Source organism: Humulus lupulus, chromosome 5 (genome assembly GCF_963169125.1).
Source record: "Humulus lupulus chromosome 5, drHumLupu1.1, whole genome shotgun sequence".
NCBI lineage: Eukaryota > Viridiplantae > Streptophyta > Magnoliopsida > Rosales > Cannabaceae > Humulus > Humulus lupulus.
Window position 1 is genome coordinate 63,122,492 of NC_084797.1, and position 20,781 is coordinate 63,143,272.

The 20,781-nt window shown below is 40.0% G+C and overlaps 1 protein-coding gene and 1 long non-coding RNA gene across 7 annotated transcripts; one reads left to right on the plus strand and one right to left on the minus strand.

Annotated features, from left to right (window-relative positions):
• Positions 1-10,736: 10,736 nt before the first annotated feature.
• On the plus strand, positions 10,737-16,939 carry LOC133834864 (uncharacterized). Of its 6 annotated transcripts, none has more exons than XR_009893484.1 (7): positions 10,737-11,173; positions 11,338-12,504; positions 12,641-12,761; positions 12,873-12,948; positions 14,595-14,643; positions 16,457-16,544; positions 16,650-16,939. It is a non-coding gene; the product is annotated as an uncharacterized LOC133834864 (long non-coding RNA). The 6 variants fall into 6 exon arrangements; XR_009893485.1 differs by lacking the exon at positions 12,873-12,948 and having other exon boundaries at positions 10,738-11,173; positions 11,338-11,894; positions 12,423-12,504; positions 12,641-12,802; XR_009893487.1 differs by lacking the exon at positions 12,873-12,948 and having other exon boundaries at positions 10,738-11,173; positions 11,338-11,841; positions 12,423-12,504; positions 12,641-12,802.
• A 1,713-nt stretch (positions 16,940-18,652) lies between these two features.
• LOC133780433 (protein LURP-one-related 8-like) lies at positions 18,653-19,808 on the minus strand. The gene is made up of 2 exons (XM_062220181.1): positions 19,283-19,808; positions 18,653-19,095 (listed from the first exon to the last, which is right to left on the minus strand). Exons 1-2 carry the CDS (start codon positions 19,565-19,567, stop codon positions 18,679-18,681), a joined length of 702 nt encoding a protein of 233 aa, XP_062076165.1. The 5' UTR covers positions 19,568-19,808; the 3' UTR covers positions 18,653-18,678.
• Positions 19,809-20,781: the final 973 nt, after the last annotated feature.

A 20,781-nucleotide genomic window follows, 5' to 3' on the forward strand; every position in this document is an offset into this window, starting at 1 on the left:
TATAGTAGTAGATAATACCTTGGCCTTTAGGTCGGCCTTTTTTTAGGAGTACGGGACCAATCTTAGATCGTGGCCTTCCCTCCTGGAGGGTGTAGTAGCTCCAGGTCTTAGGCAGTACGTAGAAGAGTCCATTCTCGAGGCGGATCCAGACCCAGAGCCTCCTCTAGCTCGTGAAGTCATTATCTTAGACTCCCCCGTAGAAGCTCCAGGGCCGGAGGTCGTGACAATAGATTCCTCCTCTAGCTCGGAGGGTAGGACCCTTCTCAATACATACTTAAGCTCTGCTTTCTTTTCTTTGTTTTGGACAAATATTTTTACATGTATATTAATGCTTTGTTGTCTTTGTTTCAGACGAGGAGATGTCGCAGCCCGGGGGCAATGATCTTCGAGCTATGTTCCATGGAGGAAACCCTTCCTCCGGGTCTTCCGGGCCCATGGTGAAGAGGCTTCAGATGGCGAAGAAGGCTGTCGGGACTACCTCCAAATCTCCCGCCAAGGGGAAAAACCAAGCCCCTGCTGCTCTAAAGAAAGTGCCTCCACCCCTCCTGCAATGGAGAAGATGATGGCTCCACCTCCCTCGCGACCTCCTGTCTCTACTCGGGAATAGGAGGCACCCACTGGGACCTTGTGAACTCCAACCCCCAGTGTGCGCGTCCTGGTCAACCCCTAGGCCTTGGAGAAAGTCCCCGAGGTCTTTAGGGGGATGGTCTATGAAACCACGACCTACATGGTGGACCATTGCTACAACGCCACCTCGAGGGACTTGTGGGAGATCGAGACAAGGAGCCCCGAGAACGTGATGGAGTCTTCATTGGGGATGACCCTCACGATAAGTTGGCTTTGCCACTAGTTCTTCCTGTTTGTTTGTTTTTCCTTTTTTTTTTTCTAAGGCACTTGCCTTATTATCTTTTGATCTTGCAGGCGGCTTTGGCCCTCCACCGGAGCATATCTCAGTCCCGGGCCAGGAAATAGGAGATCAGGGGCAAGCATCAGGATGCTCAGGTCACCCTTGCGTCTGCTCAACAACATGAGCGGGATGCCAAGGCGGCCCTAGAAAATGCCCGAGAAAATGAGAGGGTCGCGCAGGCCGCTTCGGTTGCTGCGCAGACCGAGTTGGAGGCATCTCGGACCAAGCTGTAGGAGGCCGAGGCCACCAGGGTCGCCCTAGACGCTGCGAAGATTGAGCTCGAGGAGGCCAAGGCTGCCCGGGCCGTACTAGATGCCGCGAAGGTCGAGGTCGAGGAGGCCAAGGCTGCTCTGGCGGCGGAGAGGGCAGCTTCCAGCTCCTCCATGGAGGCCATGCTGTACCACTGCTGGGTCTTCAACCCGGATGGTGACTTCTCCTTCCTGGGGCTGGACGTGTGGGAGTCCTTCTTGGAGAAGTTCAAAGCTCGCCTTCAACAAGAGGCGCCCTCAGAGACCGGGGAGACTTCCACTGCCACCGAGCAGGATGGCGAGGGGGTGACTTCATCAAAGCGGCTTGGCGGGGATTAGGATTTTTCTCCTTTCCTTTTATCGTTTACTTACTTTTTTTTTGTAATTTTTCATCACGAGGTTTTCATCCTCGAAACAATTGGTATCCCCAACTTTATTTCAATTTATTTACATATTTTTGCCCCGACCTTATGGTTACCTCTCTTCTATGCATTTGGTGATAACTTAGTTTCTGTTGGTGTTGTGATTGACATCCTATGCTTTTCTAGGAAAAACATGTTAATTAACTTGAACCAACTTCTAAGACTTAAGTCCTGGTTGTATCCAGGACATTAATTTAAAAACTTAGTTCGTGTTAATCCTTTATCGATATCTCGTGCTTTTTAAGAAAAACATTGATCAACCAATTTGAACTAACTTCTAAGTTTTAGGACTTGGTTGAATCCAGGACATTAATTTGAAAACTTAGTTCGCGTTAATCCTTTATCGATATCTCGTGCTTTTTAAGAAAAACATCGATCAACCAATTTGAATTAACTTCTAAGTTTATAGGATGACCTGGTTATATCCAGGATACAACTTAGTTCGCATTAATCCTTTATCGATATCTCGTGCTTTTTAAGAAAAACATCGATCAACCAATTTGAATTAACTTCTAAGCTTATAGAACGACCTGGTTATTTCCAGGATACAACTTAGTTCGCATTAATCCTTTATCGATATCTCATGCTTTTTAAGAAAAACATCGATCAACCAATTTGAATTAACTTCTAAGTTTTTAGGACGACCTGGTTATATCCAGGACATATGCCCCCAAGTAATTAGGAAAGGGTCTTTCGTGGTTACTTGACATTACATCCACAAATGTACACAATAATGTAAAGAGATTTAATTCTCATTACTTAATAAACAAAGGATGACTTTTCTGATTAAGCCTTACAAAGGTATCATTGATAATATTTCTTCAAATGGATAGCGTTCCAAGTTCGTGGGACTGCTTCTCCATTAAGCCGAGCTAACTTGTAGGTTCCTTCTTTTATGACCTCGGTTATTTGATAGAGCCCTTCCCAGTTCAGTCCCAATACTCCGTCCTTGGGATCCTTACTGGCTAGGAAGACTCTTCTGAGGACCAGGTCGTCAACGCTAAAGGCACGTTTCCTAACCTTTGAGTTGAAATAACGAGTGATCTTTTGTTGATAATGCGTGAGCTGTAGCTGTGAATCTTCTCGTCTTTTGTCAATCAGGTTGAGGGATGTGTAGAGCAATTCGCCATTGCGGTCTTGATCAAATGCCTGGACTCTATGCGAGGCTACCTTTACTTCGACAGGAAGGACTGCCTCACTCCCGAAAGCCAGGGAGAAAGGAGTATGACCCATTGGTGTTCGATGCGAGGTCTGGTATGCCCATAGTACCTGGGGGAGCTGTTCTGGCTAGACTCCCTTGGCTTCGTCTAGTCTTTTCTTAAGGCTTGCCTTTAGCGTCTTATTGACAACCTCGACCTGCCCATTGGCCTGGGGATAGGCCACAGAGGAGAAGCTCTTAACAATGCCATGCCTCTCACAGAATTCAGTGAAGAGGTCGCTATCGAATTGCATTCCATTATCTGATAAGATCTTCTTTGGCAGCCTGAATCGGCAGATAATGCTCTTGACCACGAAGTTGAGGACTCTTTTTGAAGTGATCGTTGCCAGGGGCTCTGCTTCTGCCCACTTGGTGAAGTAGTCGATAGCTACCACCACGTAACGAACTCCTCCCTTTCTAGTAGGGAGGGCACCAACCAAGTCAATCCCCCAGATCGCGAATGGCCACGGGCACGAGATCATCTTCAGCTCGATCGGAGGAGCTCAGGCAACTGTGGCAAATCGCTGGAACTTGTCACATTTTTTGACGTAGGAGATCGAGTCCTTTGACAGAGTGGGCCAGTAATATCCTTGCCTTAATATCTTCAGGGCTAGGCTTTGCCCCCCAGTGTGATCTCCGCAGAAACCCTCATGCACCTCCTGCAAAATGGTCTTCGCCTCGCTTGGCATAACACACCGCAGGAGAGGTAGAGAGTGTCCACGCCGATATAATATCCCATCTATCACTGTATACCTTGGAGCCTGGTAAAGTACCCGCCTTGCGTCATTTCGCTCTTCGGGTAACTTTCCTGCTGTGAGATATTCGAGGATGGGGGTCATCCAGGTCGGTCTGGCGTCGATCATCTCGACCTCCGCCCCGACTTCCTCTATGCTTGGATTCTCCAAGAACTCTACCGGCACTAACCCCAAAGTCTCCGCCTCCCCGGAGGTAGCGATCTTTGCGAGGGTGTCCGCATTGGCATTCTGTTCCTGAGGTATCTGCTCGATTGAGCCACGCTCGAATGCAGACAGTTCTCTCTTTACCTTGGCCAGGTAAGCAGCCATCTTGGTTCCCCGTGCTTGGTATTCCCCTAGCACTTGGTTTACCACAAGCTGGGAATCGCTGTAACACTGAACGGAGCTGGCCTTCAGCTCCTAGGCCACCCTTAGCCCGGCCAGTAAAGCTTCGTATTCAGCCTCGTTGTTGGACGCTTTGAATCTGAATCGCAACGCCGAGTGGAATCGATGTCCTTCTGGGGATATCAATATGATTCCAGCCCCGAAGCCATTCTCGTTAGACGAGCCATCTACGAAGACCTTCCATGAGGCTTGAGCTAAGGAGGCCTGGGCTGTCTCTTCCACAGGATCTTCTCAGAATCCTATGCATTCTGCCACAAAATCAGCTAGGGCCTGGCTTTTTATTGCAGTTCGTGGTATGTACAAAATCTCAAATTGGCTGAGTTCAATAGCCCACTTCAACAGACATCCCAATGCTTCAGGTTTTTACATAACCTGCCTTAAAGGCTGATCAGTTATGACATGTATTGAGTGGGACTGGAAATACGGCCTGAGCTTTCGGAGGGCCGTAATGAGACAGAAAGCCATATTCTCCATCAACGGATACCGGGATTCAGCTCCGAGGAGCCTCTTGCTGATGTAATAGACTGACTTTTGAGATCGGTCCTCTTCTCGGACTAATACGACGCTAGCTGCATCTTCCGTGACAGCTAGGTAAAGGAAAAGAGGCTCTCCTGCCGTTGGTTTGGATAATACGGGTGGCTCGGAAAAATGTGCTTTCAGGTCGAGGAAGGCACGTTCGCATTCCTCGGTCCACTCGAATTTCTTATTCCCCCAGAGCAGGTTGTAGAATGGTAGACACTTGTCGGTAGATTTAGAAATAAACCGATTAAGGGCCGCCACCCTTCCTGTCAGACTTTGAACGTCCTTTCACGACCGGGGTGAAGGTATCTCGAGTAGTGACCTGATCTTATCGGGGTTTGTTTCGATTCCCCTAGTATTGACAATGAAACCCAGGAATTTTCCTGCGCGACCCCGAAAGTGCATTTTTGTGGGTTAAGCCTCATGCCGTATTCTCTCAATATCTTAAAGCATTCCTCCAGATCAGAAACATGGTTATCAGCAGTTTTTGACTTGACCAGCATGTCGTCAACATACACTTCCATGTTCTTCCCGATCTGGTTGGCAAACATCCTATTTACCAACCTCTGGTATGTAGCTCCGACGTTCTTCAGCCCGAAGGGCATGACCTTGTAACAATAAATGTTAGTTGGGGTCATGAAGCTAGTGTGTTCCTGGTCTGCTGGATTCATGGCAATCTGATTATAGCCCGAATATGCATCCATAAAAGACATGAGCTCGTGCCCCGCCGTGGCGTCTACCAATTGGTCGATCCTTGGCAGGGGGAAGCAATCTTTCGGGTAGGCTTTGTTCAGATCGAAGAAGTCGATGCAAGTCCGCCATTTCTCGTTGGGCTTCGAGACCAATACAAGATTGGCGACCCAGATCGGGAACTTTGCCTCGCGGATAAAGCTGCACTTTAGGAGCCGGGCTACTTCCTCTTCTAGGGCCTCAGCTCGGGTTGTTCCTAGGCGGCTTTGTTTCTGGGATTTCGCAGGCACGCTTTTATCCAAGTGGAGGGTGTGCATGATGACGCTCGGATTGATCCCTACCATGTCTTCATGAGACCAGGCAAACACGTCTAGATTCCCATGCAGAAACTTAATCAGCTCCGCCTTCCTTTCGCTACATAGATTTTTCCCGAGCTTTACCACCCTCGAGGGATCTTGTGGATCAATGCTCACCTCCTCGAGCTCTTCGATGGCCTGGAGCTCGGATCTATCCTCGCCTACTATGGGGTCGATATCACTATTTAAGATGATATTCTCCCCTTTGGCACTCTGAGGTTTTTCAATCTCAGGATTAGGCACAAGTTCCTGAGATTCCTCATTTCCGCCCTGGATGGTCATTGTTAACTGCCCGGGTTTTAATTTTCCCTTCATAGAAATGCTGTAGCATTCCCTGGCAGCAAGCTGATCACCTTGGACCGTGCATATCCCCAAGGAAGAGGGGAATTTTAGCGCGAGGTGGCGGATGGAGGTTATGGCTTCAAATGCTATCAAAGTAGGTCGGCCCAAAATGGCATTGTATGCGGCGGGACAATCGATGAACACAAACTCGATGAGTTTCAAGACTGTCCGAGGTCCCTCTCCCAAGGTGATCACCAGCTCGATCATTCCTATTGCCGCCGACCCTTCTCCAGAGAATCCGTATAGCATCATGGAGGTGGCTTTCAGCTCGGTGACAGATAAACCCATCTTTTCCAGCGTTGACCGGAACAGTAGGTTTACCGAGCTCCCATTATCGACCAGTACTCTCCTAACCCTCCGGTTAGCGAGTTGAACGGCTACTACCAGAGGGTCGTTATGAGGGAATTGGACGTGGCTGGCATCTTCCTCGGTGAATATGATTGGTTGCCTCTCCAATCGTTTCTGTTTAGGTAGATACTACTCAGGGATGAACTCCACTCCATTATGAGCTTTAAGTTCGTTGACATATCTCTTTTGGGCACCCCTGCTCGTGCCAGCCAGATGGGGGCCACCGAAGATCGTGGAGATCTCTCCTCCTATCACAGGAGGAGGGACGTCCTGATCTACCCGAGACTCGGGCTGACTTATCGGAACTTTCGGAGCTGGATGGCCGGCGGGAACTCTATTCCGCGCATATTGAGCCAAGGGTCCAGCTCTGATGAGAGTCTCGATCTCATCCTTCAGGTGCCTACAATCATCGGTGTTGTGGCCAATGTCGTTGTGGAACCGAAAAAACTTAGAGGGGTCTCGCTTACCCTTCTGGTGCTTCAACGGTTCTGACTTCTTCCAAGGGAGGCGAGTAGAGTTTGCTAGGAAAATGTTCGCCCTAGTGTGTGTGAGCTCGGTATAAGTCGCGTAGACCGGCTTAAATTTTTCTACGGACTTGTTCTTCTTTGGGCCGTGATGGCCGCCCTCGCTACTCCCTTTTCTCTTGCCTCCACCAAACTGGTTATTCTGTGTAACGGTTTGTGTCGCTGTCACGACATCCGTTTCCACTCCAGCGGGCTGTTCAGGGACCTGGCTGGTTCCCGCGGCCGATGCTCGCGCCTCCTCAAGGTTGATCCATCCTTGGGCCCTAATTAGGAATTCGTTTACGGTGCTGACACCCTCCTCTGTATCTCTTCCCAGAGTCCGCCTCCGACGAGGATCCCAGTCCTCAAGGCCATGAGCTTGGAGCTATCATCTACGTCTCTGGCTCGAGCAGCGACGTTCGCGAATCTTCTCAGGTAAGCCTTCAGAGGCTCGTCGGGCTGCTGCCTTACGTTCGCCAGGTTATCGACCTTGACGCGGGCAGCCTGAGAAGCTCGGAATGCCCTTTTAAAGTCGGCAGAGAAGGTTTTCCATGAGCTGATTGATTGCTTTTTACTCTGCTTGAACCATTGCCTGGCCGGCCCAGTCAAGGTGGAGGGAAATATTAAACATCTCAGCTCGGGACCAATGTTGTGGGCCATCATTAGGGTGTTGAACATACCTAAATGATCTGACGGGTCCCCGTCTCCGTTGAACTTGGACAAGTGTGGCATACAGAAACCAGGTGGATACGCCATTGCTGATATGCTGGGGGCGAAGAGCTCAAGTTCGTCCCCTGAATCATACTCATCTTTTTCTTTTTGTGATAAGAGCTTCCTCATCAGCTCCTCCATTTGAGCTAGACGCTCAAGGGTTTTGTCCTGACTTCCTTGGTTGATCCGGGGCTGTTCAACAGCTCCGGTTCGATGGTATGTGTTAGGCGGGTTATTGTCCCTCCTATCTTGAGATAGGTTATATGGGACGTTCTCGCTATCACGTACTTCAGACAGGCCTTCCCCTTGGCGAGCACGACTGCCATTTCCAACTGGGTCTCCTCTTTGAGAGTTTAGACGATCTCGGAGGTCGCCCCTCGGGGTGGTCTGAAGGTTGTGCACCAAGCTCAAGCGATGGTGCAGGTCTCCACTGGATATGTCACTTCGACGACTTCCGATCCAGTAACTTTCATTTGAAAAGCTCGGAGCTCGCCGCTGAGGGTGAGGATCAGGGCCATTGCTGGGCGTCCGACCACGATGAGAGGGTCTGACGGGAGGAGGATTTCTCCTGCTGCTCCCATGTGCCGGAATGTCTCGGACTGGACGGGGAGGAGATGGGTATCTTATTGGTGAAGGAGGATGTCTGACCGGGGATGTGATCCTAGTCCCATCAGGGCGGATTAAGCTAGGTCGCGGCCGCTCCGCTCTACCATCCTCCGCGTCCTGTGCTCGACGGTCTGAGTGGGGTGCAGGACGGCTGGCCAGGGCGGGCTGTCGTCACAAGCCCTCCCCGGATCTCCTTCGCGAGCTTCCTCAAGCTCTCCTGGGTGCGCTCGAGGGCGAAAGTGAGCTGGGAGTTGAGTTCGGACCGATCGGCTGAACTGCTGCTCGGCCCTAGGAAGGTCCTCAAATGTGGTCTCCCGGCAGTGCGACGTGGGAGTAGAATTTGATGTTGGGGGTCTGACCGACCGACTGGGCCTGGACCGATTACCCCGGCGGGACTTATGAGTCTCACCATGCCTCTTTCCGACGTTAGTGTCGGTTGTAAGAGGGGGTAGCCGACCTCTTGAATCTGCTGGTTTGCTTTCGCCAGCTGACTCCTCAGCTGTGCATTTTCCATTTCTACCGCCGTGTAGAAATCCGGGTTCGGATTGGACGGCCGGGGAGCCGAACTTCCAGTGTCGTCTTGGCCCAGTGGCTGCTTGCCCGGCCGCTGCTGAACTTCAGGGTTCTGATCATCGGACATGGCGGCATGATGGGCCTCCTGCCCATCACGTTGGTCCGCCTCGTTACCATGTCTTGAGCGAGTAACTACCATGGTTGGGTATTTGCGATAGCACCAATCTAATAGCTCTCAATGAAAGCACCAAACTGTTGACGCAGTTCTTCGGCAACAGATAATTATATGAATAAGGAGAGGGATTAGTGCTAAATGATGAACTGTAATAGATGAATGATCTCAAAGGAAAATTATAACTCGAATACTTTTTTAGGTGGGTCAAAGGTTAAAATCCTTCTAGTCCACCAGCCAATATTATTGATATCTCTCTGATATTCTTTACAGGGTATTTCTTTACAAATTAGAAGCCAACCCTTTGCAACTCCCAGGGTCTCCATATTTATAGGGAGAGGACACCTGGGTGTTGGCAAAGGAGGTCATCCCGTGACCTTCTTACCTATCATGTCACTTCTGCGACATTCATGATTAATTCCTAAACCCTGACAATGAAGTGTGGTCTAATCAATAGGTAAGGGGGATAATGGGCCGCATGGCCCAACCCAGTCGTGGGTGCCTGAACACGCACGTTTATGCTACGTGTCCGAGAATTCAGGAATGGAGTAGACACGTGATGTCTGATATATACATGTTTACATTGCGTGGTTGACTTTAAAAAAGGTCAGAGGAGTCATCTCAAGCTCGTATCCCAAGCTTGATATAGTCTCAGCCCGTGGTGTCCACACTGCTAACCCGATGCCTTAGTAATCGCACTAAGCCTTTGGTTATCTCGAACTAAAGAGGTAGAGCCTTGTAACAACAGCTCTGGGTAGGTGGCTTCCACATGGCTGATAGAATTATGCCCTTTCCCAGGTCGCTAATAACCCGTGGATATTTAGGGCGTACAATTTATATAATCATATTAATCATGCTAGTCACATAATCACGCATTTAACCATTTAAACATACATATATCAAATTATGCCCTCCCGACATGCTAATCAAGACACTAAGTCCTATTACCAATTTTTGGTCATTACAATTGAGGGTGCTCAAAGAAGGCCTTAAAAAATAATAATTAATTAATTAACAAATAAAAAAATTTAATTACGAAATGAAAAAAAAAAGAAGAATGCTCGTTCCCATTCTAATTCCTCATTTTGTTTTATTATTATTAAAAAAAAGTCATGAAAGCCAAGGCCCATTTCACAAACCCTACCACCTCTCTTATCTCATTTTACCGGCGGCAGCACATAAAGAATTGCTAATCTCTCTTTTTTTTTTTTGAGTTCATCTCTCATTCTCCCTCACTTGTGATAGACAACAATAGAACTCAAGAAGGGGCTGGGTGGATGGCACCGAGACGTTGGTGGAAGTCTGGCGGCAAGGGCTCGATCGTTGCAAGCGAGGCTCTACGTTGCAGCGACAGAGGGACAAGACTTAGGGACTTAGGGATGACTGTGGATGGCTACAACGCATGCAACCAGCAGCTGTACTAGCCTCTAGCCGCTCGAGCAGCAGCTCCCTAGTCATTAGGCTTTGCAGAGATGAATTTTGCATCGACAATCTTGGCGGCGACAGGCTTCGTTGGGGGCTCCAAGCTTCATGGAAACACGCTTTTACAGGGGGGACATCAACATGCTTTGACGGCGTACCGGCTTTGAAGCGGCAACTTTCATTGGGGCATGTATATTTGTTTTTTGTTGAGTTTTTTGGGCTGTTTTATTTAGTGCAAACAATTTGACAAATATAAGGGTCATGTGGATTGTAATCGTGCAGCTAATGAAGTATTGAAATGCTAAATTTGTTTGCTACTTGTTCTAACCGTGGTTTGCATGAATAGTGATACTTTTCTCCTTAGAAATATATCTTACCTATTATATAAATGGCAATGAATGAAACACATTTTGTATTTAACGGAATTTAGTATGTTAACAGATTTTGGTATAATTTAACAATTGGTTATTAACGCTTTAACAGAATTTGTAGTTTAGTGAAGCAATATAATTCTTAAGAAATATACAACCATTAGCATAGGTATTAAACCTGCTATTAAAAGGTAAAATAAAAATTAAAAAGTTTTTAATTTTAGGGGAAGTTTTTAATTTTTCGCTGCCATTTATGCCCTAAAAAAAATTAAAATGCACACTTTTTAATTTTAGGGGAAGTTTTTCTTTGATCATTGATTAGTCTCCATTTTTCATTTTTCAGAGAAGAATTATTCTCCCATTTTTCGCCGCCATTTAATCCCTAGATAATCATTGAGCAGAGTCATTCAAGCTCAGCCATGGCCGTCGTCGAGGTTCGCTCCGACAAGAAGAAGAAGAAGCATTCATCAGTAGATACGCCCAAAGCAGTCGGTGACTTGGACTCGCAGCCGGCTTAGAAGGACACCAATTTCATGATCAAGCCACAGAGCTACAATCCAACCATCGGCACTTCTCAGTGGCCACTCTATCTCAAGGACTACGATCTTCTCATTGTACGAACCAGACAATACACTCCTCGACTCAAGCCACAGAGCTACACTCCCACCATCGACACTACACTCTTCTCAAGGGCTGAGTACATAAGGTACAATATTATGAATTAGAACTATTTATAATAGTAAGCTACTTGAATTTGACCGAGAAAAGCATTTGGTTGTTTTTTGGATTTTTTTTGTGAGGCTGGAACTTATGTTAGGACGTTTTGTGTCTATTTGGGGTCTGATTCTTTGTGTTGGAACCCATATGCAGGAGATTAGGAGTATGCGGACTGGCATTCTGGGTGAGAAAGATGACATGGTTACTGTGCATGATGTTATGGATGCTCAATGGGCATATGATAATTATAGAGATGAGAGTTACTTGAGGAAGGTGATTATGCCACTTGAAATGATTCTGAAAAGTTATAAAAGACTGGTAGTGAAGGGCTCTACTGTGAATGCCATTTGTTATGGTGCTAAGTTGATGATGCTGAGATTTGAGAATAATATTGAGGCTGGTGAGGAAGTTGTGCTTATGACAACCAAAGGAGAAGCAATTGCTTTGGGGATTGCAAAGATGACTACTGCAGTTATGGCCATTGTTTAGGGGATTCCTGGGTGAGATTTAAATTCATGATTTATATTCCCTTGAAAGTTGTAAAATGTTTGTGTCCTTTCTATTATTTATAGGTACCTGGATACACCTGGTGTATGGAAAAAATAGCAAGTTGAAGCTTGGAAGCTTATTGTTGATGTTGTTCACTTCACACTAAAGGTGGTATCTTTTTCATATCATTTTTTTGTATATGGGTAGAGTTTCAAATACAGGTGCGTTTTAGAATCTCCTGTAAGACCTTAATATACAATATGATGAGATTATGAAAGGAATTGTTGAAAAATATAAAGTATTCTATGCTATGCTATTGTATAGATATATGACCAAGTTGACTATTAATTACCCATTATGTTATGAATTAGCAAGAATGAGAAAGAAAATGCAGAATTGTCTCGTAGAATATACATCGACTGATTATTTCTTACAAGACAAAATAAGCTTTAAGTTTAACATGTAAGCTGAGATTGCTTTAATCTCTTACATGAACAATTCCCAAAGAACAATGAATGGGGGCATTAATTAGAACCACAATTGCTTACCTAATGATATTTCTTCCTTTTTTTTTATAATTCTAGCCTAACCTTCTTTCCACTTTAGTTGTCACTGCTCGTTAGTTTTTATAATCTATATTTCAGTATGAAAATAATTAATGTTTAGTTTCATTATGCTATTATGAGTTGATGTCTTTTTTTAATAGATGTTAAGACACTGTAGGTTCATGTTATATGTGTCTGGTTCAGGCCTGCATTCTTTTTTTCAAGTGATGAAAAGATGGAACTGGCTCTTGGAATATTGAGTTTTACATCTAATTCTTTTGTCAAGGTTGATTCTTGATTTAATCAACAATTTCCTTATTACTGTTTTAGTCCAGTTACTTTTTTTTCTTACTAATCAATATCAATGAGCTTAAATATTCAGGAAGATAATTTCTCTCTCTCTCTCTCCATTTCTTTTAAAGGTCGGGGGATGGTGGTCGGCGGTGGCAAGTGGGTCGGGGTCGGGCTGTACGGCGGCAGGGGGCTCGGGGCTGTGCTCGACGGTGGGTGGGGGGGTCTCGGGTCTGGGCTCGACGGTGCAGGGTCTGGGCATTTTCTCAGTCTATTCCCTCTCAGTCAGTTAGGTATGGAGATTGCTTTTTTATTTTATATTATAATTTAATTTCTGTTTTTTTCTTTTGTTTTGGTGAAAAGGGATCTCTCAATCTCACTGCCCTCCATCTCTCAATCTCACTGCCCTTTCTCTCTCACTCCGGTCTCACTCTCGCAAGTATGGAAACTCTTTATTTTTTATTTTTTATAATTTCTATCCTCTAGATCAGTACACATATCCCTGAAAACTACAAATATTTAAGGTATAAAGCATCATATTATAGCAAAAAAAAAAAAGGCTTAGAGACTTGATGTACAACCCTTATACACGTGATAGCTTGGAAAAGACCAGGATTAAGAATCAATGGGAAAAGAAAAAGTAGTCTGACCATATGGAGGAAGAGGAACATGCCCTGTATCTCAAAGTGTTGGCAAATCTATAAAAGTAGGATCTTGAAATGGTGAAGTGAAACAAAGGAGTGTACTATAGGAACCAAGATAATTATATAGTGGTAAATGATAGTATACAAGAAGATTGTTGTTTCGATCCTTTGCCGCAATATCTGCCTTCTATTCATCTTTAGATTACATTGACAACTGCATTAACATGAGCTTGTTGGACTGTTAATTAATTCATAATTACAAATTAATGAGAATTTATTTCATTAAACCCAACGTTAGACAATGTTTTGAAATTATGATTGACATGATTGTTCTTCTTTTGTGATTACTTAATGTGAATAAGTTGAGAACATTATAATCACATCACTTGTTTATGATAACACCTGAAATGAACATGAACTTCTCTAATGTGGGACTCAAATCACTTCTTGTCTTGTAGTTGTGATGAAGACTCAAAAAGGAATACATAATACATATCATCAATTAGTGGAATCAGTTTGCTTAAAATTTGAGACAATCATTTCTTGTCTCTCTATTAAAAATTCTATGATATTTTTAGTCCCAATTTCTCAAAAATAAAAATGAAAAACAAGCATAGAACTCTTTGAACTCATTTCAGAAACAAGCATGTAAAAAAGGAATTTTTTCTAGCAGATACTGTAGAACTCATTGAACTCATTTTAATTTTCAATTTTCTAATAATACATTGAACTCATTTCAGAAACAGAATATGCAAAAATTGGGAGTATGGTTGGTTATTTTTGTGTTAAGCTTATTATTAGCCATGCTTTGCTTCAAGAATTCCTAAAAGATCTTAACAATGTGGGTTTAACTTGAATCTTAGTTTGTGCTCATTAAATTTTGCCTATTTTGATCATCAAGGCATGTACCTTTTATTTATACTTATACAATAGTATAATAATATTATAAAAGTTTGATCAATAAATTTAAAACAGGTTTATAATAATTGAAAAAAATAACAAAACTAATTAACTATATATTGTTTTTGAAATTTTTATTTCAAGCAATCAATTATATGTTACTTTATCACACACGGACAAAAATAACATTTACAGTAACATTTTTATACGACCAATATCCATGGAACAATATGGACAAAACTACACATAACATAAAAAAAAGTGAAGATAAATTGTTTTAAAATTAAAAACAACATTTTAATTATATATTTATATATAAATCATATACAGTCCACGGAATAAGAGAACAATTATTTTTATATTATCAAGGATTTTGCTTACAATTATATTGGAATTTGACTGTGATCGTAATATTAGGATTTTGCTTATTATTATACTGGAATTTTGCTTACAAAATTACGAAAATATTAAAAATATATATTATATTTATACAAATTGACAATTTAGAAAACTTATTTCACTTTTGATTTTTTTTTTTCAGGTGTATTTCATCTCAGGAACTTTTAAGGAACAATCCGACCAATCCAAATGTTAGTTAAATTATTATTATTCTCAGTACATTAACAAATTCTAATTTATTATTTATCCATAAACTAAACTACTACATAATTCAACATCGTTTACAATTCGAACAATCCAAAGGTTAGTTAAATTATTATTATTCTCGGTATATTAACAAATGCCAATTTATTGTTTATACATAAACTAAACTACTACATAATTCAATATCGTGTCACCAAATAAAATGAAAACCAAAGCAAACATGATTGAATACCACTTTGAAACATTTGACAATTTGTATTATATTTAGATTAAGAAAAAACTAAGAGTTATATCTCAACTACACTTCAAAAAAGTTAAATAATTGTTAGTTGTGCTTTTTAAAGTTTGGTACTTATAAATATTTAAAAAAAATAATTTTTATAAATTACTAATATCATTATTATCGAACATAGTCTAACCTTTATGTTTTGGCTATTAACCAGAGTGTCGTGACTATTTAAAAATGAATGTTTAAAGATAGATAAGATAGATAGAACTTTGAGACTATGAGACATACATGACACTTGAGGATTGGTTTCCATATTGGAAAAATATGGAGATTGTGGATTTGATTTTTATTACTTTCATAGTTGGAGAAGGTGATGAACAGATATGACAGAGTTGTCCTGTGTGTTTGGAGAAATTTGAAGTGGGAACGAGCTATGAACATATGCCACAATGTTTACATTTGTTTCATGTCGACTGTATTGTTAACTGGCTTCGTTGAAATTCCTCTTGCCCAATTTGTCGAGCTCAATTATTTCATTTAATTTGGTTTTAACCAGATATAGATTTAATATATTATGTTATTGAAACAATCACTATTTGAAAATGTACCTCAAAGTAATTCTTCACGTAATACGACAACAACTTTCTACTTAAATCATATTGTACATTTTAATAATCATGTTATTTATTATCTAATTAATTTTTTAAATATTACATCGTTTCTAAAACATATAAAATATAACGTGCATTGCACGTAATTTATACCTAGTATATATATATATGTGTGTGAATCTTTATTACAATAGTAGGGCCTATATGTCAATTTTATTGTGGAACTTTCAACATTTATGCTTTCTGGATTTCATTATGTCTTGTATTTATATATAATATTGCTATTTGATATATGGTTATCGTAATAGCTTCTGGATGTTAGTACTGCAAAGCTTGATTATTCTAGAGCTGTGATTATTTTTTGGGTATTCTATGTGATTGTATATTCACACATTTTCTTTGACTGATGTGTAGTGCAACTAACTTATCTTGTTGATCGATAAAGTACCATGGCTGATATATGACTTCAATTAGCTAAATTTTTAGTTTTTGGTGAGCTTAAATTTGCTGAGATTATCACTACATCTATTAATTTTTATCTTCAAGAATGATACCTTTGTGGTTTTCGTGTAAATTCTCTTACTAATTGATTTAGTTTTTTGCTAAATATATAGGGATAAAAATTGATTTGTTTCTAAGATTAAGTTGGAAATATAAATTTCCACTAAATGTTAAAGATTGCTCTGTTTTTTGTTGAAAGCATTTTATTAATACGTTCATTGTTTTCTGAATGGGGTTGGGTGGGCGTGTGAGTTTAATAATGAATAGTTGCTGCATATAAAACTAGATGATTAGTGGGAAATGAAGGAAAAACAAATATGCACCTTACTATTTATTTAAATATGCATGAAAAAATTACTAGTTCTATGCTATTTAGATGATTAGTTCTAAGCTATTTAGAATTATACGTACTAGATGATTAGTTCTATGCTATTTAGAATTATGACTTATGACTTGCAGATAACTTGTTTCTAGAAGACATTTGCACTTGCAGTTGGAAATTCCCTTGTCTCAGTGAGTTTTGGAGATGATGACCAATGCATTGAAGGTGACTTTGCTTGGTATTTTTAAATTGCTTCTCAATGAATAACACAAATTTACTACTAAAATTCTTGTCGGAACTTAATGTTTTTTTTTTTGTTTTTTGCTAAAGGTCGTTGAATGATGTTAGAGAATTGGTGTGGCCGAAATTGGACAAGTTGGTTAGAGATGAGGATAATGCAATTATTTCTACCCTACACATTGCTGCTATATTAGAAAACAGTGTAATTTTTCATGACTACATTGATACATCACTTGAGAAGAAGATGATGAATTTATTTTGCTATTTAATTTTTGTGTTGATAGTTGATGTAAATTTGGTTTATTTCTTCATGGTCGATTGAAGTTCGTGTAATTAAGCTATAAAATTATGTTAAATAAAAAGTTTAAGTCTTTTTATTATTTTTTTTTGTTTTTGTTTTATTTAAATTTTTTCTTATGACCTACGGGCATTGTCCAATCCTGTTGCTCTTAGAAACAATATAAATACAATTTTTAAATCATAATTTATAATTATAACAAATATATATTAATTTTTTTAAATTAAAAATATAACTTTCAAAGGCATGAATGCGCACCTTAACAAAATTAATTTAGGGCACGCAAAGAGAGCAATAAAAAATTAATTTAAAAGCACTTAACAAGATTTAAACGTGTGCTTTAAAAAAATTATAAACTATTTTAGGGCACGCAAAGAGAACCATAAAAAATTAATTTAAAAACACTCAACGAGATCTTTTAGAGCTCGCAACTTGCGCCTTAAAAAACTTCACTTTTTAAAGCTCTCAAATAAAGGGCTCTTAATGGCAGGGCGTGCTCTATAAACTTTTTTAGGGTTCGCAATACGATTCCTAAAAAGCTTTTTTATAGTAGTGGCAATTCAAGGGCACCAATTTGAGTTTAGATCAATAAATTGATTCTACGTCCAATTTGAGTGGCGCATCAATCTCTACGAAAGAATTCTAAAGAGTTTACAACCTCTCACAGTGGAGAATCTCAACAAGTACTTCCAAAGGAAAATAATCACACTTGAACTCTCATTTTCCAAAACCCAAGTACAACCAAGCCCTTATTCTTCAACACACAATATTGATATGCTTCTCTCTCTAATAGTAGATTCTCTTCCTAGATTGTGTTATGTTACAAATTAATAAAGCGGTTTTGGAAGGGTATTTATAGGCTAATAATTTAACTGAATAAATATGCTGCTACTTATGACATAAAATGAAGGAAATTATAAGTTTTTACATCAATTTTTGTATAATTTGTTTTTGTTTTCATCATATTTTTGTAAAAGTGACGTTCAGATATTTAAAAAAACCATCTAGGAAAAGTTATGTTCTAATATAATGTATGTATACATATATTGATATAATTATTTCAGTATTAACCAAACAATATATTTTTGTATATGTATATTCTTATAATTTTGAAAAGTTGAGAAGGAATTGATTGATGTAGAATGAAAGAAAGTAGAAACAAAAACATAAAAACTTTGAAACAAAGAGGGTGTTTGGTACCTTAACTAAAAAATTATTTTTTGTTTTTAAAAACTAAAAACAGTTTTTTGAAAACAAGTGGGGTGTTTAGCATTGTTTTTATAAAACAATTTTTAAAAACAAAGTTACAAAAAACAGAAAATTTTGAGAACAAGAAAAAGTTGTTTTTCTGATGTTCTCAAATTTTCTCACTTCTTATTTTTCATCATTTTTTATTTCAATTTATTTTATCTCATTATTTATTACAAACTTTTAAAATATTTTTCCCTTTGTAAATATATTTGTTAATTTTTTATTTAAGATCTAAAAAAATTAAAACTAAAAAATTATTTTTAGAAAACATTAACCAAACACCTCTTGTTTTTTGAAAACTACAAAAACAGTTTTCTGTTCTAATTTCTGAGAACACAATTTTGAAAACAAAAAACAGAAAATAATACCAAACAGGTATTATTTAAATATACAAGTAGTCATTCTGATCAAATAATGAAGAGTAATGACCCACCCCTATCTCGCCATTTCCCCGTGAGTGGAGGAAAGTGTAAGTGATGATGGAATGGAATTGAGTATTGTTTAGTGGCCAGTGGGTGCTGTTTTCTTTACCAATAATAATATTATTAATTAATATTATACATGATTAATTTAAGAACACAAAACTGGGGCATATGGCTTCCCACAAATACGATCCAATATAATTACAAACGACATAATTAACTGAGCATCAAATCCCGGTTGAACGACAAGGCTGAAAACGTCGTCGCCGAGCAACACTCTGTCGTTTACTTTCTTTCTGGCTATGTGGGCTACCACCTCCCCATTTCTGTTCCTGATCTTGCAGTTGCGCCTCCAGAAGCAGCCTTCGATTCTGAAATCGGATTTTTGTTGGCTAGCTTTCTGATTCTGATCCTCTCTTTCGAAGAATACTTCTGCTTCTGCGTTTTTATCCATGTTTGTGAAAAGCAGTGATGACTTGCTTCTCATTGAGAACACTTTGTTTGATTTTGGACTGCTCTCTTCTGATCCTCTGTATGCATTCCACTGGTATTGGATGCTGAATATCTGACCAACAAAGACCAAATATTAGAGCTTTATATTAACTTCTAGTTATATATATCTAACTTATGTTACATATATCAAGTATTGAAAAGTTTAGTAAGGTGTACATAAAATATATAGTAGAACATTAAACTATGTGAATATATATATATATACATATATTTAATGGATCAACTATTTTAATTAGTACCTGAGGTTTCAGAGTAAGCAATGGTTTGCCAGTTCCATCCATGAGAACAAGGCCTCCTTTAACGCAGGAGTTTTTCCTTGAATAGTTATCAACTCGGAAGACCAATCTACCATGGTTGTTGAACACAGTGAAGCCGTCAGTCCCCTGGAAGCTCATACTCGATCTCTTCCACACGGTGAGCACTGAGAGCCCTTGATCATTATCGACATGATTATTAAGACCATGATTTAACCAGTACTTTTGGCAATATTTTTTACTCTCATCAGCTGGGTGTATTCTCGACATGGTTCTTCTCCACCAGAAGATCAAGTATATTGAAGAAATAATAAAGAGGCAAAGGAAAGAGCAAAGAGATGATGATCACAAATGAGTTATTTCGTGGTTTGAAGGAGATTTAGTCTCTTGGGAAAATGATACCGTACCTAAGTCTTTTATAAGCTTTATAAATCGGACAATGGTGAAGGAGAAGAGTTAAACCGGAAGTTATAAACGAGTGGTTTCATCTCTAGGGATATATGTTTATATATATATATAAATCGACATATGTTCATCTATCTATCCATCTATATAAATATATATATAAATATATTTATATATATTAGCTTAGTGGCGAACACGACTTCTTTACGTAGGTCCCTGTAGGTTTTTTAGTCGTTCCTTATTACCCATAGTATTTTATACGCACAAGGGCGAGTGCATGAAACTCAATAAATAATGTATATTACGGTCAGGTCATAATGATGTATGGTACAAAAAAGGCGGCAAATTTTATAGTTGGCCTGTTAATTTATCTCCAATAAATTATAATGCAAATGGTTTATATTGTATTTATAGGTAACCGGATGCGTAATTTTTATTATATATGCGTGTAATTAATTATTTTGAATTTTAATTTTAATTATTGTAAATTATTTTTAATTTAAAAAAATCTGGTGAAATATTTATTATCACTACAACAAAAAAAGTCATTTGTGTAGGTTTATAACTGCCACAATTAATTTGTTGCATCAGTTTGATATGTGACGATTGTCTATGACGCAAACTAGAGTGTCATTTGCGTCAGTGGGGCACTGTCACAAATCTGACATTTGTGGCAGTGCCCCACCGACACAAACGCCTGGCATTTGCGTCAGTGGGGCACTGCCACAAATGCCAGTTTGTGGCAGTGCCCCACTGACGCAAATGACACTCTGGTTTGCGTCAATGGGACACTGCCACAAATGTTAAAAATGAGTATTTTTTGCGTCAGTTGGGTACTGTCACATAAAGTATTAACCAGGGAAATTGCAAATGTTTATGCCAATTTCCCTGACCTATTTTGATAAAAAAATCAGCACCAGAAACAAAAAAACAGCAGCAGAAACAGAAAAAAACAGCAGTATGAACAACAGTATAAATTTTTTTAAACATTTATCTAGAGTTAACATTTGTGATCAAAACTATAAAAGTAATTCAGATATCAAAGTTAATATATGTACTCTTGTGTGTTCTAAATTTCT

Bases quoted from the DNA above. Each gene is read 5' to 3' on its own strand.
- LOC133780433 (XM_062220181.1), bottom strand. From the start codon at position 19,567: ATGTCGAGAATACACCCAGCTGATGAGAGTAAAAAATATTGCCAAAAG. The intron at 19,096-19,282 runs GTACTAATTAAA...TTTGTTGGTCAG, and splicing joins TGCTTACTCTGAAACCTCAG to ATATTCAGCATCCAATACCA.